Here is a 23602-nt window from a genome sequence, read left to right on the forward strand (position 1 = left end):
TGACGAAGGAATGATCACTTGGGAGGGGGTGGCCATGGTGGCGATCCAAGAGTCAGCCAACCACTTCAACGCTCGGTCCCCAGCTCCGAAAACCTGAATGGCTCGACCGTGGCAGATGAGGGGCGAGGAGGCTTCCGGGCGGGGTCTTCAGTTCTTCCGGTTTGGCCCCTTTAAGGGGCGGGGCCAGCGGGGTGGGCGCTCGGAGCGTCAGTGCGGCGCGAAGATGGCGGCGGCGGTGGTGGGTCCCGAGGCGGCTCAAGCGCCGAGCTCGCTGCTGCTCGTGGTGGGCGGCGAGTGCGGGTGCTCGGGTCTGCTTGCCTATGTGCTGGAGGAGCTCGAACGAGGTCGGGCCGGCCTGGGCGTGGGGTGCGGGAGGCGGGCGCGGTCGTTCGTCTCGGCCCGAGGGCCGGGGGGTGGGGCGGCCGGGTTGGGGGCGGGGAGGGAATAGGATTCGGGGGTGGCGGGATCCTGGGGCCGGGAGGCTCGGTCCTCCTCACCGTTAGGCGCATGGCGCGGGCTGAGGCCTTTGGTGCTCGCGGAGAAGGCGGTGCCCGGGCCTGGGTTGGGCTGGGCTGCCCCGCCCCGACCCGACCGGGGTGCAGCCCAGGGACGGGACGCGGGGCCGGGGCTTTGGGACCCGCGTGATTTGGCAACGGACGACGGCTCTGCTTCACGCCAGACTGGCAGGCCGAAGGGAGGGTGGGGTCACCTCGAAGTACCCGGTCTTAGCATCCTGGACGTTCTGGAAGGAGGAACAGGGGTGCGGAGGCTGGGCCTGGAGCCCCAGGGCCCACTTTCCGTTGCTCCACAAGGAGCTTGCTAATTGGGGTGTGGGCGGGCGCGTCCTGGCCAGGGGATTTGGCATCAGGGGAGGTGAGTCATAGATGCACCTGCAAAGTTCACCTGCAGCCACTTGGCACGGTGGAACTGGCGGGCGTGGTGCACCCCACACCGTGTTTGGAGGGCATTCATTCCCCACCCCCCAATCAGATGGACAGGGCCTGCGGTCTGGCTCCTGTAAAATGGGAGACAGCACACACTTCGGTTCTCATGCTTGCGAATGTTGTCGTCTGTGCGTGGGTACACCCACCCCCCCCCCCCACCCCCCCCCACCCCCCCCCCCCCCCCCCCCCCCCCGCCTCCCGACCCATGTGCTGGGATAGTGTGGGGACCACAGGCAGGTTCAGCTCTGCTCTTACAGGGCCAACAGTCTGGTAGGGGGATGGACCCAAAGTGAGCGAGGAGATAGAACAAGTTTTAAGCTCACCTGCAGTCAGGAGTGTTCAGAACGGTGCGAACGGCTAAGGACCTGAAGGGTAGAAGCAGAGGGAAGGGCCTCCTGAGAGTGAGAGCAGCTGGTGCAAAAGCCAAGCGGTGGGAGTGTGGGGAGTGTGTCTGGCGGGGTGTAGAAGCTGTGAGACCAGTGGTGGGGGTGAGGGCAATGATGGAGGGGACGAAGTGACTGTTTAGGAGGTGGGAGCATTCTTGTTGATGTTGATTCTTCTCTTTGAAATGCTGAGTTATGCTTTGGGTTCCTTGAAACGATGCAGGAAATCCTAGGACACTTTGAGTGGTTCTGAGTCTCCAGGCTCTTGCACTGGGGGGCAAGTGGAGGAGAGGGGCTGGGATTGCTCCCACTTCCCAGATACTGGTTATTAAACCGTTCTCAGAGCCTGGGAGCCCAGCTGAATTCCTACCTCACTTCTCCTACCCCCTCTCCCCTGCAACAGGCATCCGGTCCTGGGACATTGACCCTGGCATTTGCAGCCTTGATGAGCAGCTCAAGGTTTTTGTGTCCCGGCACTCGGCCACCTTCTCCAGCATTGTGAAAGGTGAGACTGGAGACCCTACATGCCTGAGTTGCTCCCCTTCCACGCATGAGCTAGTCACGTGTTCTCTGAGTGCCAGCTATGTGCCAGGCATGGGGTCAGGTATGGCTATACGCAGCAGTAATAATACAGCTGCGACCTACAGCATGTGGAGCAGGGCGGGCCCTGACCCAGCTCCAGCCAGCTTACTCCAGCTGTACACCAGGCAGGAGCTTGTATTTTTGTTCCCATTTTGCAGATGAGGCAGTTGAGGGGTGGGGGACAGGGCGACCTCCAAGAGTGGGTTCTTTGGATCAGAGGCATCTGGGACTGATGTGTCAAGTGGATGGAAGGGCCCAGGCAAAGTGAGACGATACTTGGGAAGCGAGGGGCTGCAAAATGGGCTTGGAAGGTGGAGTGTGGGCCCCCCGTGGAAGGGACTGTGTCTTGCTCATGGCTGTGTCCCCTATAGAGGGCTGAGTGCACAGTAGGTACGCAATAGATGGGGAGCTGGGAGAGGAGCAAGATCAAGGAAAGGGTCAGATGGCGGGACTAGCCCCACAGAGCCCGGATGACCCACCGCACGGAGCAGCTGCTGGCTGGGTTCCAGGTGTTAACCGCGGCCCCTCTTGCCTCAGCCAGCCCATTGAGTCAGCCCCAGGCTGCTGCAGGAGGGGAAGGAAGTGTCCTTCGCCTCATTGTCCTGGCCGTTCCTGGTGGCTTCCTGACCCTTCGCAGGACTGAGGGGGGGCGGGGGCTGGAAATCCCATCTGCTCTGTGTGACCGCGGCAGCTACTTCCTCTATGCCTTGGTTTCCCCACTGGAATGGGGCAATATCCGTACATGATGATAAGCCTGTGATAAACTGATAAAAGGTTGCCCAGTGCCACAAGGTCCCCAGCCTCAGGCCTGGTGCTCCATTTTTGAAACATCTGGGATCTGGGGGGCAGACCAGGGTTCAGATTCCAGAATCACCTCCACTCCCCTCTTCATGGCCCAGGAGGCCTCCCTGCCCTCATGCTCCCCCACGCTCCCCTATGCTCCCCTCACTCTGGCCTCACCTGCCACTTCCTGATCCACAGACAGTCCTGCCTCAGCCCTTGCCCATGTCTGCCCTCTTCCTGGTATACCTCGTTGGCCCTCCCTGGGCTCAGGCTTCTTGCCTATAAGATGGGGGTGACGGCCCTATCCCCCATAGGGCTGATTGCTGTGAATTGGGGGTGGTGAGCAGTGGAGGTCTGTTGTCACTGTTGTTTCCAGTGTGAGGCCTGCCAAGGCGGGTTTCCTGTTCTTACCTCATCTTGGCCTGCAGCTCTGCCATGTGCCTGTTGATCCTCAGACGACCCCCCAGCTAGGGTTCCTGGGAAGCAGAGTCCTGGAGGGGCTTGTGGCTGCCTGGAGTCACACAGGGAGGGAGGGTTCGACCCCAGGACAGCCTGGCCCCACACACACGGCCCAGCCCCAAACTCACTGCGCCCAATCCTCCCACAGGCCAGCGGAGCCTGCACCACCGCGGAGACACCCTGGAGACCCTGGTCCTCCTGAACCCATCAGACAAGTCTCTATGTGACGAGGTAGGGAATAGTCTGGGAATCTGCTGGGACTGGCGCCATCCCAAGTCCTGCCTCCCTGCGGCCCTGGCTTTGTGCTGTTTGAAATCCTCTTGACACTCTCTAGCATCACCGCCTCCTTCAGGAAGCCTCCCCAGAAGGCCTCGGCTGTAGCTTATTCCTTCCTCAGTGGTGATGGTGGGAGTGGGTGAAGTCAGGAAAGACTGGAGTTTGGGAGGAAGGAATGAGCGGGGAATGCCTGGGGGCAGGAAGGTAGGACTTGACTGGTGCTTGCGTCTCGTGCCTCCCTCCTGGCTGGGCCCCCGGAGTTGTCTGACTTCTTAATACTTCCAACTTATGGACGTCTGTGTCTTTCTCCCCGTTACCCATGGGAAAGATGAACAAGATAGAGTCCCAGGACACTCCTCTAGAGACCCTTGTACAGGTTCATTCTTCTGATCAAAATTGCCCCGTTTTGTTCCCTTGAGGAGCTCTGAAGGGGATAAGAGTCAGACACAGAAATCCTCCTTCCCATGGCACTGGGCTGGGCCAGAGAGAGAAGTGGGCTGGAGGGAGTCCAGAAAGGTGGGCTTCTAGGAAGAGGAGGCACTGGAGCCTGGCTCTAGGTTGAGCGACAGGAGTTTGGGGGGGGGGGGGGTGCAGGGCTCCAGCTTCCTGTTGAGTACCAGGGCGGGGACAGGGGTGGGGTGGTTATATGTAGATTTGGGGTTGAGGCCATTCGGTTGGGGGGTGGGGTGTGCAGGCTTTGTCACTGCACAGAGTAGGGGCTTTAACCATCTCCCCTTCCTTAGCTCCGGAATCTTCTGCTTGACCCTGCCCCTCACAAGCTGCTGGTGCTGGCTGGGCCCTGCTTGGAAGAGACAGGGGAACTGCTGCTCCAAACGGGGGGATTCTCACTCCGCCACTTCCTCCAGGTCCTAGGGGACAAAGAGGTAAGCCACCTCCTCCTCATTCTGCTTCCCCTGGCTTGTCCCCATCGAGCTCTCTGGCCCTAGTGACCTGTTCCCACCACCCACTACAGTGTGTGATTTGAGGCCAGGCCTGTAGATGAGCAGAGCTCCCAGAGACTTCAAGTGGCTCCCGAGGTGCTAGGTCCCAGCAGGGTAGGGTCCTCTCTAGAGTCCTTCGTCTGGATGGGACAAATGAGCAAAACTGTCTGGTAAACCACCTTTTCACATTATGAGAGTGATGTAATGATGGGTGAGATAAGAAGCAGATACGGGGGTAGGAGCCACAGAAGGTCTCCCTGGAGGAAGCTGTGCTGTAGGAAAGAACAGCAAGTACAAAGGCCCTGGGGTAGAGAGAGTAAGAGAAAGGGTGGGAGAGGGAAGCAGGTGGTGAGGCAAGACCATACATTTCTGTCGACCATGGGAAGGGCTGGGTTTTGTCCCAAGGGTGACCGGGGTTGGGCAAGAGATTCTTCCAGGCCCAGGATGCAGGATGGGAGTATCCTGGCCTAGTTTTCCCAGGGGCTGCTCCTGTTACCCCTTTCGCAGATCCGGGATCTCCTGGCATCTACACCCCCACCTGCAGACCTGCCCAAGCTCACCATCACCTGCCCCACCTTCGGCGACTGGGCCCAGCTGGCGCCTGAAGTGCTGGGCCTCCACAGCGCGCTCCAGCTGCGATGGAACCCACCTGTGCAGCTGCCGGCATCTGAGGGCCTGCGCGAGTTCCTGGAGTATGTGGCTGAGTCCCTGGAGCCGCCGTCTCCCTTTGACCTGCTCGAGCCACCCGCATCCGTGGGCTTCCTCAGGCTCGCCCGGCCCTGCTGCTACATCTTCCCCGGCGGCCTCGGTGACGCCGCCTTCTTCGCCGTCAACGGCTTCACCGTCCTGGTCAATGGGGGCTCAAACCCCAAGTCAAGCTTTTGGAAGCTGGTGCGGCACCTGGACCGAGTGGACGCGGTGCTAGTGACCCACGCGGGCGCTGACAGCCTCCCAGGCCTCAACAGTCTGCTGCGGCGCAAGCTGGCAGAGCGCGAGGAAGCGGCGGCCGATGGAGGCTCCGGGGACGACCGGCTTCGCAGGCTCATCTCCCCCAACCTAGGGGTCGTGTTCCTCAACGCCCGCGTTGCCGCCTCGCGGCTGGTGAGTGGCGAGGACGAGGCAGAGCTGGCCCTCAGCCTCTTGGCCCGGCTGGGCATCACACCCCTGACTCTGAACCGCGGGCCGCTCCCGGCAGAGCCCACCGTGCTCTTTCAGAAGATGGGCGTGGGACGGCTGGACATGTATGTGCTGCACCCGCCCGCGGCTGGTGCCGAGCGCACGCTGGCCTCCGTGTGCGCCCTGCTGGTGTGGCACCCTGCCGGCCCCACGGAGAAGGTGGTGCGTGTGCTCTTCCCTGGCTGCACCCCGCCCGCCCGCCTCCTGGATGGCCTGGTCCGCCTGCAGCACTTGGGGTTCCTGCGGGAGCCCGTGGTGACCCCCCAGGACTTGCTGGGACCTCGACGAGCCGAGAGCAAGGAAAGCGTGGGCTCCCGGGACAGCTCAAGAAGAGAAGGCCGGACAACAGCACCCAGCAGGCCAACCCAGGAGCGCCCTGGGGTGGCCCGGAAGGACCCGCCTCGGGTTGAGGCCCCCCGCAGGGCTGAGAAAGAAGCCAGAGTCCCCCGAGAGGTGAAGAAGGACCCCAAGCCAAGTGCCCCTCGGACCCAGCCCCGGGAGGTCCGCCGGGTGGCCTCTGCTTCAGTCAATGTGAAGAAGGCAGGGGCCCCAGCAGCTCCCCGACCCCGCCGAGCACCCAATGTCTCTCGCCCAGGTGTCCCACCGGCGGCGAATGGGCCCCGCAGCCCCCCCAGCTTCCGGTGTGGAGAGGCCAGCCCCCCGACAGAGCCCTGCAGTTCCCCAGTGTCCCAGCTGGTGGCCACACCCAGCCAGGAGAGCAGCCTGGAGCTGGAGCTGGGGTTGAGCCCGGCTGGGGAAGACGGCAGTGCCTTGGAGGAGAAGACGCTGGAGCTTCTGCTGGATGCCAGCACCCCCCGGCCACGTACACCCTCACCTACTGGAGCCCAGCAGGGCCCAGCCGAGAGCAGCGGGCGGCTGTCGCTGAGCCCGCTGCGTGGTGGGGAGGCAGGGCCGGACGCCTCACCCACAGTGACCACACCCTCGCTGCCTGCCGAGGTGGGCTCTCCACACTCCACGGAGGTAGATGAGTCCCTGTCCGTCTCCTTCGAGCAGGTGCTGCCTCCGCCGCCGCCTGCCAGTGCAGGCGAGGCTGGGCTGAGCCTCCCACTCCGAGGCCCCCGGGTCCGGCGATCAGCCTCCCCGCACGACGTGGACCTGTGCCTGGTGTCACCTTGCGAGTTTGAGCACCGAAAGGCTGTGCCCGTGGCGCCGGCACCTGCCTCCCCCGGCAGCTCTGATAGCAGTGCTCGGTCCCAGGAGCGGGCTGGAGCACCAGGGGCAGAGGAGACGCCCCCCACATCCGTCAGCGAGTCCCTGCCCACCCTGTCCGACTCGGACCCCCTGCCTGCCGCCCCTGGGACCGCAGACTCAGACGAGGACATGGAGGGCTTTGGGGTCCCTCGCCGCGACCCGCTGCCCGAGCCCCTCAAGTTCCCCCCGCCGCTGCCCACCCCACCTAGCATCTGCATGGTGGACCCTGAGATGCTGCCCCCCGAACAGGCCCGGCCGGCAGAGGGCCTCAGCCGTACCCGGAAGTCCCTGGCTCGCACTAACCCCAGCACGGCCGCCTCCAAACCCACTCCAGCTGCCACTGCCAAGACCAAGGGACCGGCTGGTGGAGACCGAGCCAGTCGGCCGCTCAGCGCCCGGAGTGAGCCCAGTGACAAGGGAGGTCGGGCACCCCTGTCCAGAAAGTCCTCAGTCCCCAAGGCGGCCACTCGGGGCCCATCTGGTAAGTACCCAAGACCCAGGGTCCTACAGTGGGTTACTGGTCCAAGTCTTTGTTCCCTTCTTGCTGTGTGGCCTGAGCCACACCTACCCCCTCTCTGGGCCTCTGATTCTCATATAACACGAAGTTCTGGCTCGCTGTTGAGGCACGTGTACTTCCGAGGCATTTAAGCAGTGCCGTTGGTGCAAACAGAAGTGAGTTCAAGTTCCTCATGAACTTGCTGGGGCCATGGTGAGTAAGAAGAAACAGCTGAAATTAATTTTATAGCACATGTAACCCCTTTGTACGGAGATTCCCAAGCCCATCGAACCACCAGATTCAATGCTGGGCTGGGAGGACTCAATATACAGACTTCTCGTGGCTGAACTGTATTAGAGCAAAAGCGTATGGAACAGAATCAGCGAGGGTAAGGGGGCGGGGTTCCCTGGGGGGAAACCAGGCATAGGCTTCTAGAGCTACCTCCTGGCGTAGTAGTCACACCAGGTGCCTAAATGCTGGAGCAGCGAGCGGTGGTGACCCTTGGGAGTTGGTGCCTCCGGGAGGCTCATTAGAGACGGAGTGCCCAGGGTTTCTGACGGGGGCTGGTCACATTGGCCCCCTCTGCCTGACACACACCCAAATTCCGGGCTCCTCAGGGAGGGGGAAGCAGGAGTTCAGGAGCTGTGATGCTGCGAGACCCGTGGGCGCAGCGGGCCATCCTTGTCGCGCAGGCAGTGGGGACCTTTCTGAGATCTATTTTCCCCAGACTCCAGCCAGGGGCCACTCTCTAAGTAACCTCTGAGGCCGGGCAGTCTTGTGTATGCCGTGGTAACTTTTCTCCCAGTTTTCCTTAGTTGTGGTGAAATGTATGAGACGTGACCTCACCTTAGCCCTGCGGAAGCGCACAGTTCAGGGTCAAGCACATTCACATTGTTGTGCAACCATCGCCAGGGTCCCTGTCCAGATCTCCTTTTATCTTGCAAAACTGAAACTTTGTCCCCATTAAATACTAACTCCCGCTCCTCCTCTCCCAGTCCCCGGCACCCATCATTCATTCGTTCCACTTTCTGTTTCTGTGGCTCCGACACTAGGGATCTTGCGTAAGGAAAATCATACTTTATTTATCTTACTTCACTTAGTAGAGTGTCTCCGTGGTTCATCTGTGCTGCAGCCTGGGTTATAACTTTTTATAACTTTCTTCCCTCTTTTTTTTTTTTGGTTAAGAATTTCCTTTCTTTTTAAGGTTGAATATTATTCCGCTACGTGGATGTACCATATTTTGTTTATTCATTTACCTGCTGATGGACACCTGAGTTGTTTCCGCTTTTTGGCTACTGTGGAATCACGTTGCCGTGAACACGGTTGGACGGATATCTTTTGGAGATCTTGCTTGCGACTCTTTTGGGTATATTCCTGGAAGAAGGATTGTTGGATCATACGGCAGTTTTATTTTTGATTTTTTTTTTTTTTTTTTTTTCTGAGGAACCGCCATACTGTTTTCCACAGCCGCTGCACCATGTTAGACTCCCACCAACGGTGCAGAAAGTTCCAGTTTCTCCACATCCTCGCCAATACTGCTTTCTGTATTTTCTGATCGCGGCGGCGTGATGGATATGTGAGGTGGTATCTCACGGTGGTTTTGATTTGCTTTTCCCTAATCAGTGAGCACCTTTTTCCTGTACTGTCGGCCATGCTATTTATATATCTTTTTTGGAGAAATGTCTCTTCAGGTCTTTTGCCCCTTTTTAAATCTGGTTGTCTTGTTGGGTTGTGGGAGTTCTGCATATGTTCTGTACAGTAATCCTTTATCAGATATATGATTTGCAAATATTTTCTTCCATTCTGTGGGTTGCTTTTTTATTTTGGTGATAATGCTCTTTGCACAGAAGTTTGTAATTTTCATGAAGTCTGGTTTGCCTTTTTTTTTCCCCCTCTGTGCTTTTGGTGTCCTATCCAAAAAATCATTGCCAAATTCAATCTTGTGAAGCTTTTGCTTTGTTCTAAGAGTTCCATGGTTTTAGTTCTTATATTTTGCTCCTTGATGATTTGAGTTAATTTTTGCCTGTAGTGCTAAATAAGGGTTCAACTTCATTCTTTTCCATCTGGACATCCAGTTTTGCTAGCACCAGTCTTGGCATTCTTGTCAAACATCATTTCACCATATATGTGAGGCTCTATTTCTGGGCTCTCGGTTCCCTTGGCCTGTTACATATCTGTCTTTCGTCAGTAACACACTGTCTTGATTGGTATCCCTTTTCCGTGAGTTTACAAATCAGGAAGTGTGAGTCCTCCAAACTTCATTCTTTAGTATTGTCTTGCCTTCCGGAATCCCTTAAGATTCCATATGAGTTTTAGGGTAAATTTTTCTATTTCTCTAAAAGGCCATCACTGGCACTTGGACCATGACAGCATTGAATCCATAGGTCGTTTTAGGTAGTGCCAGCCGCTCCGTGGATGGTAAGTCCCCCAGTCTACAAATATGGTATGTCTTTCTGTGAATTTCTATGACTTTTTTCATTTCTTTCAGAAGTGTTTTGTAGTTTTTGTGTATTTTATTTTCTTGGGTGAGTTAGTTTCTAAGTATTTTATTCTTTCTTGATACTATCGTAAATGGAATTGTTAATTTCCTTTTTAGGTTGTTCACTATTAGCATACAGGAGCATAACTGATTTGTATGTTTATTTGGTTATCCAGCTACTTTGCTGGATTTTTTTATTCTAGTAGATGGGGTGTATGTGTGTGTGTGTGCACGCTCACGCATCAGTTGCGTTTTCTACACATAAGAGCATATCCTCTGTGAACAGAGATAACTTTAAGGTATCCAGCACTGTGTTGACTAGAAGTGGCAAAAGCCAACATTTCTTGCCTTATCCTTGCTCTTAGGAAAAAAGCTTATATTCTTTCACCAAGTGTGACGTGAGCTGTGGGTTTCTCATGTATGGCTTGTATTACGTTGAGGCAGTTTCTTTTTCTTTTTTTTTTTTTTTCTAAATTTATTTGACACACACAGAGAGAGAGAGATCACAAGTAGGCAGAGAGGCAGACAGAGGGGGAAGAAGGCTCCCTGCTGAGCAGAGAGCCCGATGTGGGGCTCGATCCCAGAACCCTGAGATCATGACCTGAGCCGAAGGCAGAGGCTTTAACCCACTGAGCCACCCAGGTGCCCCCGTTGAGGCAGTTTCTTGCTACTCCTAATTTGTTGCGAGTTTTTAATCATCCAAGGGTGTTGAGTTTTGTCTAATGCCTTTTCTGTAACAATTGAAATGATTGTGTATTTTTTTTATCATTCATTCTGTTAATGTGATGGACTGTGTTGATTTTTCTCTTATTTGAAGATTATGTTTTTAAAGGGCCCCTGGGTGGTTTAGTTAAGCATCTGTCTCCCTCTTCCTCTGCTGCTCCTTCGCCCCTGCTGTGCTTTCTACTCTTGCTCTCTCAAATAAATAAATAAATAAAATCTTAAAAAAAAAGATTTTATTTTCAAGTAATCTCTACACCCAACATGGGCCTGTATATTTTTTTTTTTTTAAAGATTTTATTTATTTGACAGAGAGAAATCACAAGAGAGGCAGGCAGAGAGAGAGGAAGGGAAGCAGGCTCTCTGCTGAGCAGAGAGCCCAATGCGGGACTCTATCCCAGGACCCTGAGATCATGACCTGAGCCGAAGGCAGCGGCTTAACCCACTGAGCCACCCAGGCGCCCCAACATGGGCCTATATTGATTTTTTTTTTTTGGTATGTTGAACCATGCATCCCAGGGATAAATCCTGCTTGATCACAGTGTCTGATCCTTTTAATATGCTGCTGAATTTGGCTTGCTAATATTTGTCGAAGATTTTTGCATCAAGGTTAATAAGAGATATTAGTCTGTAGTTTTCTTCATAATGTCTTTGACCTTGGTATCACTGGCCTCGTGGATGAATTAGATGTGTTCCCTGCTCTTCAGTGGTTTTGGTAAAGTTTGAGAAGGATCGATGTTAGTTCTCCTTTAAATGTTTTGTGGAAACTTAGTGAAGGCAAGGTTTTAATTACTGATTCGGTCTTAATAACAATGAATCTGCTCAGCTTTTCTGTTTCTTTGTGATTTGATCTTGGTAGGTTTTGTGTTTCTAGGAATCTGTATAATTTTCTCTAGATCATCCCGTTTGTTGGTTGTACAGCTGTTCACAACACTCATAATGCTTTTTACGTCTGTAGACTCAGTAGTAGTGTCCCTGTTCTTACTTCTGAGTCTTTGCTCTTTTTTCTTAGTCTAGCTAAAGGGCTGTCAATTTTGTTAATCTCTTTGAAGAACCAACTTTCGCTTTTGTTGATTATCTTTTGTGTTTTTCTCGTCTCAATTTTTAAAATCTCTGCTCTTCTCTTTATCATTTTGTTTTTTTGGCTAGCTTTCCTTTTGTTCTTTTTCTAGTTCCTTGGGTTGAAGGGTTGTCACATTGAGTTTTGTTTTTTTTTTAAGATTTTATTTATTTATTTGACAGAGAGAGATCACAAGTGGGCAGAGAGGCCAGCGGGGCGGGGGGGGGGGGGGAGCAGGCTCCCCGCAGAGCAGAGAGCCCAGTGCAGGGCTCGATTCCAGGACCCTGAGAATCATGACCTGAGCTGAAGACAGAGGCTCAACCCACTGAGCCACCCAGGCGCCCCAAGAGATCTTCTTTTTTAATATAAACATTTCTAGGTGTAAACTTTCCCTTTATCTCTGATTTCTCTCAAAGGGATTCCCTCTTTGTCTTTCAGCAGTCAGATTATAGTGGGTCTCACTGCGGATCTCTTTGAGGTCATCCCACTTGGAATTTGTTGAGCTTTTTGGATGTTCATACTAACACCTCTGATCAACTGTGGAAAGTTTGGGGCTGTTATTTCTTCAAATAGTCATTCTACCCTTTTCTGTCCTGGGACTCCTTGTGCGTGTTGGCCCTTTTAATGGTGTCCTGCAAGTCTCTGAAACTGCTGCTCACTCTCTTCCGTCATCTCTCCGCATTCCTTGGACTTGATAATTGCTCTCATCCTATCATCAAAAATCACTGTTCAGGGGCGCCTGGGTGGCTTAGTGGGTTAAAGCCTCTGCCCAGCTCAGGTCATGGTCCCAGGGTCCTGGGATTAAGCCCCGCATCAGGCTTTCTGCTCAGCAGGGAGCTTGCTTCCTCCTCTCTCTTTGCCTGCTTCTCTGCCTACTTGTGATCTCTGTCTCTCAAATAAATAAATAAAATAAAATAAAATAATCACTGTTCGAATCATGAATTGAATTCTTCTGGTGAATTTTCATTTCAGTTATTGTACTTTTCAGCTGCAGAATTTCTTTCGGGTTTATTTCTGTGTTTCCTGCATCCTTGGTGACATTTGTTGCGTTCATGCGACGTTGTCTTGCATGTCTTCCTTTCTTTCTGAGCGCCTTTAAGACTGCTGTTTTCAAGTTCTTGTGCAGCCGCCATCGGGCCTTTCTGCTTTCCACTGATTTTTTTTTCCTTTTTTTTTTTCCTTTGAATAGGCTGTACTCCTGTTTCTTTTTATGCCTTGTGGTTGTTGCTGTTGCTGAAAACTGGACATTCAGATTTAATAGTGTGTTAACTCCAGAGATCCAAACCTCCCCCTTCCGCAGGGGGAGGTTTATGTGGCTTCTCTGGTTAATGCTGGGTGCTGCTTCCGTGCTGGAGGTCAGTCTGTGGGGGAATCTGAGAGTCTTCTCAAGTCCTCTCTGAGCCTGTACCTTTCTCCTGTGTGTGTGAGGACTACGCTAAATCCCCTGTATGCAAAGTGGCTTTTGTTTTTTTAATTAAGTTTTTTATTTTAATACCAATCTAGTTAACATTCAGCGTTACATCAGTTTCAGGTGTACAATAACAGTGATTCAGCGCAGTGGCTCTTGAATGACTTAGTCCTTGCATGTCTGGCTCCCCAAAAGGGGGAAAAAAGTGAAAAAGGAAGGGAGGTGGGAGGGAGAAAAGGAGAGAAAATGTTTCCCGTCTTTCAGTCTCACGTAAGTTGGGCAGCTTAAGTTGGGGAGGGGCTGCCGGCGCGACTCTCCTGTCCTCTGGGTCAAAAGGCAGATTCCCACCATTTCCCGCTGTGCCATCAGCCCTGAATCCTGCTGATTTCACTCTGTCCTACCTACCGCTCTATCGGAATATTCTAGTGTGTCATCGATATGAAAAATTACTAGCTAGTTCTGCTTCCCCTTGCCACACCATGTCCTGGATGCCTGGGGGCGCCTGGTGGCTCAGTCAGTTAAGCATCTGTCTTCAGCTCAGGTCATGATCTTGGGGTTCTGGGATCGAGTCCCGTATTGGGCTCCTTGCTCAGTGGGGAGCCTACTTTGCCCTCTGCCTGCCACTCCCTCTACTCATGCTTGTGCTCTCTCTCTTTCTCTCTCCAAAATTATGTCTTTACAAAAAAAAAAAAAAAAGCCCTGGGTGCTTGCATGTGTTTTGCAGCCCCTGCTCGTCTCAGCGCGTACCTGCCACATTGCAGTGGTTGGTGACACCGCAGAGGGCGGTGCAGGCCTAGAAGGACCCAGGGGCTCGTGGGAGAGCAGTGACGACAGTTGGCAGTGATCGTAGCTCGAGCTCGTGTCCCTGAGTGCTTGCTCACCTGTTCCTGGTGCCTGGGTGTCCCTGACCGTGGCTCTGGCTTCTCTCGACCCGTGGCCTTTCGTTGGCTCCTAGCCTCAGTGCCCACCTGAGCTGCCACTTTTACCCTTGTTGGGCACATTCCAAGGGAGGCACCTGACGAGCCCCTGTGAGATTTGGTAGGTCAGGGGTCCCCAGCACGGTAGCAGGTGGCTCTCTGGGCCTGTGGGGCTGGGCTAGCACCTGGAGGCTGGGAGTCCTCTAGGGCCCGGTCTGCCGGGCCATTTGGCCACTTGGGGTCTCCTTCTCCTACCGCCTTGGACAGACCGACCCTCTGTGCTAGTGTCCGTGAACCGCGCCTCAAAAGAACCAGAAGATGAACGTTTTCAGCTCTGCAGGCCAGATGGCCTCTGTCCCAACAACTCAACTCTGCGCCGTGGCAGAAGAGCAGCTGAGGACGTAACTGGACGGGCGTCTGGTAGAACTGCATGCATGACAGCAGGCGGCGCGGCAGGCCCCGCTCTGCCCCTGCCCCGCTCCTCTGCGGCTTCTCTTCGCTCTTCCGCCTGCACGGCTCCTCTCTCCTGTGAGCCTCCCGTCGCCATAGCGGCTTCTCTTCCTGAGTCTCAAGATCCTCACCACCACTGTTCGCAGCAGTGAGTGAGGGGTGCTGCGTGCCCAGAGCTGGGGGAGTCATTCATTCCGCAAATGCTTCGGCAGCCCTCTGGACCCACACCCTGAGCTGGGCAGTGTGTATGATCATAGGATGCCAAGCATCTGGCCACTTTCCTGGGCCTAACAGCCAGGTGTGTCCTCAGTCAGTTGCTTATGAGACACACCGAGGACTGGGGGCCTCATCCCCCTTCACCGAGGCTCTGGATTCAAGGCCATGGGTGAGGCTCTGAGAGCCATGCCACATCCTAGCTCTTTCTCTTGCAGTTCTGTCCCTTCCACTCCCACTCTGTCTTCCCATTGCCCTTGGCGGCAGGGATTTTTGTCTCTCTTGCTTACTGCCATGTCCCCGGTGAGTATTGGCCAGGAGGGCTTGATAAATGCCACTTGAGTAGTTGAACAGATGGATTTCTGTTCCGTTCTGCAGAAGCAGCACATTGTTCTAGGTACCAGTTGCTTTGGGAGCCAAAGCTCTAAAACCTCCTCTTCCAGGAAGCCATCCCTGGTTGCCCCGTCCTACCCTCCTTACCTTTGGCCCTAGATATGTCTGCACCCAGGGACTGGCCCCTGAGGATATGACCAGGGGTATCTGCAGAGCTCGCTGAGTAACTGTCCATACCAGGGAGAGCTTACCAACTATAAGATAGTGAGAAAGGGCCTTCTCCTGAGGAGGGAACCACTTGGAGAGGTGTAGGGGGAGCTGGGGCTCGCCTCCTTCCTGGTTCCAGGAGCTCAGGACTGACGTCGTCCTTCTCACCCGCAGGGTCAGCTGGCAGCCGACCAGGTGGGTCAGCAGCCCCTCCTGGCTCCCCTGTCTACCTTGACCTGGCCTACCTGCCCAGCGGGAGCAGCGCCCGGCTGCTGGACGAGGAGTTCTTCCGGCGGGTGCGTGCGCTCTGCTACGTCATCAGTGGCCAGGACCAGCGTAAGGAAGAGGGCATGCGGGCAGTCCTGGATGCCCTGCTGGCTGGCAAGCAGCAGTGGGACCGTGACCTCCAGGTACGTGTCTACCCCAGGGCCTCAGACAGTCTTGGCACAAGGTAGGGTCCACACCTCCTGTGACCTTCTCATTGAGCATCATCTCATGAGGTCTGTGCGACCCTCAGCCATCCAGGGAGTGGGGCTCAGAGAGACTAAGCTGTGCCCCCAGGGCCACGGAAGTGAAAGCAGGCGCAGAGGTCCCATCTGCTCCCAGGACTCTGTCCTGTTGCGTCCACATGGTCTGTCAGCAGCAGCCGGGGGGCGGGTGCTGGTTGGGGAGGAATAGGCGGGGTGTCCCTGCGACACAGTGGAACGTGGAGCCTTTGGGCTGCCGTTTTACTAAGAGGAAGCCTTGAGGCAGAGCCTTGGAGCAGGAGACAAGTTTGGGTGGAAGCAGGAGCTTCCTGGCCCCGGTGCTGCCTGTGAGCGGGCTGGCACCCAGCCTCGCCGGGAGCCCCCCAGCCCGGAGGGAGCTTGGAGGGAGGGGCCCAGGCGCAGGGCAGGGCGGTCGAGCAAACCTGGCTGGTGCAGGGGAGGAGCTGGAGGGAGGCCTGGCCTCTTGTGTTGTGAGAGACTACCTTCCCCTGGGTGCTGCAGAGAAGAGAAGGGACTTCGGGGCTGGGCTGGCCCCCAGCTGCAGACATTTGGGCAGGAGAGACGGGAAGTCGAGCAAACGTGCTCAGAGGAGGGCCTGAGGTGCCGGGAGTGGAGCTGGGGACCGGGCCAGGAGGGCCGAGGGTGCTTCCCCTCACCGCCGGGCCATCTGTCCCACCTGCAGGTGACCCTGATCCCCACCTTCGACTCGGTGGCGATGCACGAGTGGTACGAGGAGACGCACGCACGGCACCAGGCTCTGGGCATCACCGTGCTGGGCAGCAACAGCACCGTGTCCATGCAGGACGAGGCTTTCCCCGCCTGCAAGGTGGAGTTCTAGCCCCGTGCCCGCCACCAGCCCCTCAGCCCGGAGTCAGCCACTGCCTGAGAGTCCCCCGCATCAGAAATAAACCAGGTACCCCACTTGGCTGTAGCCTCCATTCCTTCTGCTGACAGGAGACTTGGCGGCGTCTGGGGCCGTCATCGCCACTCTGCTGGCCTCCCAGTTCAGGGGCAGCCCCAGGAGCCCCCAAGTAAGACACACTCCGGCCTCCATGTTGCGTGTGGATGGAAGGACCCAGGCCGGGGGTGGGTGGGCCTCTTGGGCAGGGACTGCCAGCAGCTGCTGTGTGCTGCTGACCGTGAGGGGCTGATTTTCCTCGTGGGGAAGCTGGTTCCCCTGGGCAACTGCTGGACCTCCATCACACGCGCGGGTCCGTGACCAGGTGAGATTTGAACCCAAGGCTCTAAGCTCCAAAGCTGGGAAAACAGGTTCCTCTTCGTTTCTAGAGATGATTGATGTCATGGCAGGAGAGTCCCACACGACAGAGAGGTCTTAAGAATTGGAAGGAGCTTTTCCATCTGGGCTGCCGACATGCCTTCCAGACTGAGGAAGACCCGGAAACTTCAGGGCCACGGCCACGGCCGCATCGGCAAGCACCAGAAGCATCCAGGAGGCCGGGGTAATGCTGGTGGCATGCATCACCACAGGATCAACTTCGACAAACATCACCCAGGTTACTTTGGAAAAGTTGGCATGAGACATGACCACTTAAAGAGGAACCAGAGCTTCTGCCCAACTGTCAACCTTGATGAACTGTGGACCTTAGTGAGCAGACACGGGTAAATGCCGCCAAAAACAAGACTGGAGCTGCTCCTATCATTGATGTGGTGTGATCGGGCTACTACAAAGTTTTGGGAAAGGGGAAACTCCCAAAACAGCCTGTCATCGTGAAGGCCAAATTCTTCAGTAGAAGAGCAGAGGAGACGATTAAGGGTGTCGGGGGCGCCTGTGTTCTAGTAGCTTGAAGCCCCGTGGGGGGAGAGGTTCATTAAATGCTAACAAGTGCTTTTCTTTAAAAAAAAAAGAATTGGAAGGAAACCCAAAGGTTACAAGACATCAATTCCTGAAAGACCCACCTTCCTTGCCCGCCCCCGCCATGTGGGGAGACCTAGAACGTAATGTTAGAGAAGGTGCCATGTGCACTGGCTTAGACAGCAACCCATAAAGCATGTGTCTGTCCTGTTACCCGATGTCCCTGAGCGGGACTGAGTAGAGAGATGGAATTAAGTGAAGGATCTTGGGATTATCTGGATGGGCCCTAAATCCAATGACAGTTGTCCCCGTAAGAGACAAAAGAGGTGACGCTGAGAGAGGAAGGCTGCGTGGAACGGAGGCAGAGCCTGTGGCCCTCACTGGAGCCTCCAGAAGCTGGGAGTGGGGAGGGGTGGTCCCTGCTAGAACTTTCTAAAGGAACATTGATTTCGGAGTTCAGCTTCCAGAAGTGCACGAGAAGGAACTGCTGTTGTGCTTTGTGACGGCGGCCCCGGAGGAGGCGGTCAGCACAGGGCTCCCTTCCCTGGCTGCAGTGGCCTGAGTCACCACGTGTGGCTGCGGTGGGTCTTCCACCGAGGACTCGCTCGTTTCTCACAACATTGGAGGCTGGGAGTCGGGGTGCCGGCTCGGTCGGGCTCTGGTGAGGAGGCGTCCTGGCTGGCACATGGCTGCATCCTGGCCATGTGCTCACGTGGAGAGGGAGGGGGCGTGGGGCGTGTTCTCTCACACCCCCTTCTTAGGAGAGCACGAATCCCATTGTGAGCCCCCCCTTCCACTACCTGATGCTCCCCTGGAACCCCCATGTTCGCAGACACCATCACGATGGGGAGCTGGGCTTAAACATTGGAATTGGGGGGAGGGGGCTTGAACTGGTTAGGTCTCGGCCAGCCAGTGTCCAGTGTCTGGTTGGACTGGCCCTTGTGGTTGCTCCCCCTTCAGCAACAACCATCAGGAAACTGAAAAAAATAAAGGTTTTTTTACTGGCAGGACCTGGAGACCGCAGGGCATCCCCTGCGCCACACAGTGAAGGGGCGGGGAACAGACACGGGGCCACGTGGTCACTGGTTGGGCTCTGCCTCTGTTGGGGTCCAGGATGGGAGCCTGGGGTTCCCAGGGGTCATTGCTTAGCGCTAACCCTAAACCACGGGAGTGGGACTTTAAAGCGCCAGAAGGGAAAAAAACAAGTGGTCCCAAAGGCCAGTTCTTAAAACCAACCAAGGGACGCCTGGGTGGCTCAGTGGGTTAAGCGTCTGCTTCAGCTCAGCTCATGACCCCGGGATCCTGGGATCGAGCCCTGTGTTGGGCTGCTTGCTCAGCTGGGAGCCTGCTTCTTTCTGTCAAATAAAATCTTTAAAAAAGGAAAGAAAGGGAAACCCAGACCTCTCAAACAAGGGAGCCTCAGTGCAGGGGGCCCACCTGGCTATCTACCCATGTGGCCGGCAAATAGGTTTATTCCAGACGCTCCAGGGGGCACATGGTTCACTCCAGAGCGGGCAGCGTGGCAGCAGGCGGGTTGGTGTGGGGACCTGACTGCTCCCTGAGGGAGCTGCTGAACCATTGTCGGGCTGTCCTCTTGTGGGATGTTGGGGCTTGATGGGGCCAGGCTGTCGGGAGGTGCAGAGGAACATCAAGGGAGCCCGCCCCGGAGCCCAGAGAGGGGACAGGACTCACCAGGGTGCCATAGGTGATGTCGGGGCCCAGCTCAGAATGCAACATCCCTGGGAAGGGAGGAGCAGCGGTCTGGGGGAGCTGCTCAGCACCTGGGACCTCGATCTGTGACCTGCGCCCACTTGGTTGTCTCTGTACCCGCCTCTCACCTGCTCACAGGGAAGGGGGTACTGGTGTCGCGCCCAGCTGGTATTTGGTGTGGGGACAGTCAGGCCTGCTACTTCTGCTGCCGGGCACGCAGCCTGTGGCCCCTTGCCCGCTTTTTCCTGTTGCTAGGTAAGGGGGGCGCTTCTTAGCCCTGGGTCACAGGGTGGGTCACTGTGTATACGTGAGGCCACAGGGCCGGAGGTTTCACTGTGACCAAATGTTGAGTGACAGGTGCTGCCTCCCATCCTCATTTCATTTGTTTTATCACCAGGTTTTCTAAAATGTGCTTATTTGTAATTGGCTGCTTCGACTGTTTTCTTACATGTGTATCTTTTTCTCATTTATATATCATAATTCTGCTTTTTAAATATACATTTTAGGGACGACTGGGTGGCTTACTTGGTTAAGTGCTGCTTTCAGCTCAGGTCATGATTCCAAGGTCCTGGGATTGAGCCCTGCATCATCGGGCTTCTTGCTCAGTGAAGAGCCTGCTTCTCCTCCTGCCTGCTGCTCCCCCTGCTTGTACGAACGCTCTCTCTCTCTGACAAATAAAATCTTTTTAAAAGGGGTGCCTGGGTGGCTCAGCGGGTTAAAGCCTCTGCCTTCGGCTGGGGTCATGATCCCAGGGCCCTGGGATCGAGCCCTACATTGGGATCTCTGCTCAGAGGGAAGCCTGCTTCTCCCTCTGTCTGCCTGCCTCTCTCCCTACTTGTGATCTCTGTCTGTCAAATAATAAAACCTGTTAAAAAATACACTTTAAAAAATTTTCAGTTGTGCTAAAAAACATCTTAACAACATTTACCGTCTTAACCATTAAGCTTTTTGTGGTGCGCTTTTTTTTTTTTTTACCAGATCGACCTCTCAATTTCATGAGCACTTTTTCTGTAAACATTTTATTTTTATGGTTTTCAAACCACTGTTTTTAAATGTCTTTCTTTTCATGCTTTGAGAGGCTGTTCTTGCAGCTGGCACAAATTCTCCCGTGTTTGTTTTTTTTCTCTCTGCTTATAATTTTAACTTTTATTTTCATCCATCCAGGCCTTATTTAGGGATGAAGAGAGATGGAGGGGTTGCCCCAGCCCAAAGAGCCAGCGGATGGTCCCCAGGCTGGGTACAGATTTGAAACGCTCCCTCCTCCCTATTAAGTTAAGACCCTAGTGTGCTGGCGTCTGTTTCTGCATCTGCTCTAATCCGTCACCGGCTTTTCTGGTCCTCTCCTGGCTATTTCCCGGGTGTAGTCCTGTGCGTCTTAATAGCTACTCAGCATGTTCTTTCTCCTTAATTTTATTTTTTCCCTTCTTAAATTCCCAGCTGTTTTCGCATGCTCCCTCTTTTTGGAGTTCTAGAATGTCCATGGAGGGGGCCCAAACACATGCTGTAAGAAGCGTTACAGGGGCGCCTGGCTGCCTTAGTTGGTAGAGTGGGTGGCTCTTGATCTCGGGGTCGTGAGTTTGAGCCCCACGTTGGGTATGGAGATTACTTAAAAAAAAAAAAAAAATCTTAAAAAAAAAAGGTTCTGCTTTTGGCCTGATAGTAGACTAGATTCTCAAGCTGATCCTCCCAGAAAATCAATGAAAATTGCTGGATAAAAATGAGTTAAGTCTGGATTACTGTGTCAGTGAGCAACCAGAGGGTAAGGAGCCGTCAGAGACCAGAATATCAGCCTAGGCAGGAGCTCCAGGAAGGAAGCAGCTTATGTGTTAGACAAGGCGGGTTTGGTCTTCTGTCTTCTCGGGCCTTCAGTATGGTGGCTCTGTTAAGACCTCAAAGGGTGGAGTCAAAATCAAAATAAGATTTTCCCAGGAATGGAAAGGAAACTTGGTTATCTCTAGCCTGGCTGTAGGGAGGAAGAGTGGGGAGAATCTAGCCTGGTGGATGGTGACCTTGTTTGAGTGTGCAACTCCCAGCATTCCTTGCGTGGCCAGAGGCCTCCGGTGGACAAAATGGTCTAAAGCTGTCCAGGGTGGTGATGACCGTGGAGGTCTGCTGGATGAGCCCTCAGCCCCAGCCTTGAACTCTCCCAGTCCCATCCTGGGAACTGCGAATGACCGGCATCAAAGTCACAGTGTGTCCTCGTGTGTGGGAGCCAGAGGACACAAAGGCAGCAGAGACCTCCAGTGGCGGCATCATCAGACCCAGAACCTGTGTGTTTAATCCTGAAGTGTGAAGAGCAAGACATTTGTAGAAGAGCCAAATAGAACTAAGAGAAATTAGCAGATGGTGGAGACTTTGAACACTGGACACGGCCGACAGTGGATTTGAGCTAGCCAAAGAGAAAACTGGTGAGCTAGAGGATGGAGTGCAGTGAATTTCCCAAACACGGGGAGAAAAGGGAGGTTAAGAGATGGAGAGAGAGCAGAGGCAAACTTTGAAGAGGATGAAGGTGGAGAACTTTCCAGAACGGATGAGAGACACCAATTTACCAGGTTTCAGAAAGCCAGCCACATAAGCAAGGTGTATAAAAAAAACAGCTGATTCAGGACTGAAAACCACAGGCAGCAAGGAAATCGAGAATCACGTTGGAGAGCCTTCTCCGTCCCACGGCCCGGAACTCAGGACCCAGGGAGGCACCACCTTTAAGGCTCTGAGAGAAAACAGCAGCCCAGAGATGCTGACGCAACAGAAATACCTTTTGAGAAGGACAGAGAAGGGAAGGCCCTCGCTGAACAAAATGCTAAGGGAGCCGTTTAGGCAGAAAGAAAATGAACGAGGTAGGCGCGTTGACATGTAGGAGGAGACAGCAGAAAGGTGGGAAATGTAACTGAAAGAACATCACCTTCATTAGCAAGAACTGTAATGTCCACTGTGTAGCATTAAAGTCCCAATTACGTGAGACAACAAGGGCAAAAAATAGTTGAGTAAGGTTTTAAAATCTGTATATAGGCCAGCCTCATTTTACTGCGTTTCTATGAATCGAAGGCAACTCGGCTGAGCACGTCTACGAGCGCCATTTTTCCAACAGCAGGTGCTCACCCCGTCTCTTTGTCACATTTTGGTAATTCTTGGCAATATTTCAAACTCTTACTCTATTTGTTAGTGATCCGTGGTTACAACTCTGAAAACTCAAATGACGTTTAGCATTTGTTAGCAATAAAGTATTTTTAATTAAGGTATGTGCGTTGTTTAGATGTAACGCTATTGCACGGTTAATGGACTACAGTATGGTGCGAATGTGACTTTTACGGGCACTGGGAGGCCACAAATTCATTTGTTTGGCTTTATTGGAATATTTGCTTTATTGGGGTCACTATCTGGACCTGAACCCACAGTATCTCTGAGCTGTGCCTGTATTGTTTGAGGAGAGTGGAACATAGTACTGGGTTGAGTGGAGTAGAAGATAGTAATAGTCATGGTAAATACTAAGAGAATAGAACTAGTCTATAACTTCCAAACTGTTAAGGGACAAAAATTGGAGTGAAAAACAATCCAGAATAATTCTTCCATAGCAAAGGAGGTTCCAGTAGCCCCAAATAACATCATGGAAATACATACAATTTGCCAGCAATTACAATAAATGGAAACGGTCAAGCTAAAGGACAAAAGGTAGACTGTTACCTTTTTTTTTAATTCAAAATTTTAAGCTATTTACAGGAAATACCTAAACATGTATGCTTAGATGCTGAAAATTTTAAGGGATGAGAAGAACCTGGCAAATAAGAAAGAAAGCTGATCTACATTAATAAAGTTATGTTGTATATTTTTAGAAATAAGGATTATCAAATTAGAGCTTTTATTTTTTTAAAGATTTTGTTTATTTATTTGAGAGAGAGAGACAGCATAGGCAGGGGGAGAGGAGGGGCAGAGGGAGAAGCAGACTCCCCGCTGGGCAGGAAGCCCCAAATGGGGCTCAATTCCAAGACCCTGAGATTATGACATGAGCCCAAAGCAGCCACTTAACCAACTGAGCCACTCAGGCACCCCTCAAATTAGAGCTTTTAATTCACTAGGAAGATAAGAGTATAAACTTATTTGCGCTAATAATGGGACCTCAAAATAAAGTTAAGAACCACTGGAGGATAAGTTTATCTTTCTTTTTAAAAAAACACTATTAGTAGATTTTCTAACACTGATTTATCCTTACATTCCTAGGAAGAACTCCACTTTGTATTTTTATTTTAATAAACGGGGGTGGGGGTGGGTCTGGGTTTTGCCCTTAATACCAGGTGGATCTTTCCCTGCCCTTCTGATTCTGATGTTGCTGTTTCTCAGCACGGTCACTCAGCTCAGCATTACAGCGCTCCTACCACCTAGAACGTCAGGTGGCGAGGGGGGACAGGAACATGGTTAATCAGGCACGGGTTCCTAAGGGCTTAACTACCAGGAAGTGACGTCCCACTTCTTTCATTTCGTTGACCAAAGCAGGTCACGTGACTGCCTGATTGAGGCGCTGAGAGGTGCACTCCTCCCTTGTACCTGGAGGGAGAAG

General features: G+C 53.7%; 1 protein-coding gene and 1 pseudogene across 1 annotated transcript; both read left to right on the forward strand.

Moving 5' to 3' along the window:
- Positions 1-207: 207 nt before the first annotated feature.
- MAP1S (microtubule associated protein 1S) lies at positions 208-16452 on the forward strand. The gene is made up of 7 exons (XM_045991534.1): positions 208-344; positions 1731-1832; positions 3300-3382; positions 4171-4311; positions 4876-7237; positions 15214-15449; positions 16210-16452. The coding sequence occupies exons 1-7, from the start codon at positions 224-226 to the stop codon at positions 16363-16365; spliced, it is 3201 nt and encodes a 1066-aa protein (XP_045847490.1). The 5' UTR covers positions 208-223; the 3' UTR covers positions 16366-16452.
- A 308-nt stretch (positions 16453-16760) lies between these two features.
- On the forward strand, positions 16761-18350 carry LOC123932865 (annotated as a pseudogene).
- The last annotated feature ends 5252 nt before the right edge of the window (positions 18351-23602 follow it).

The sequence above is a fragment of the Meles meles genome, chromosome 20, assembly GCF_922984935.1.
Source record: "Meles meles chromosome 20, mMelMel3.1 paternal haplotype, whole genome shotgun sequence".
NCBI lineage: Eukaryota > Metazoa > Chordata > Mammalia > Carnivora > Mustelidae > Meles > Meles meles.

Excerpts from the sequence above, each read along its gene's own strand:
- MAP1S (XM_045991534.1), top strand. The coding sequence starts at position 224 with ATGGCGGCGGCGGTGGTGGGTCCCGAGGCGGCTCAAGCGCCGAGCTCG. Across the intron at positions 1,833-3,299 it reads CTTCTCCAGCATTGTGAAAG|GCCAGCGGAGCCTGCACCAC; the intron begins GTGAGACTGGAG and ends ATCCTCCCACAG. Across the intron at positions 3,383-4,170 it reads ACAAGTCTCTATGTGACGAG|CTCCGGAATCTTCTGCTTGA; the intron begins GTAGGGAATAGT and ends CCCCTTCCTTAG.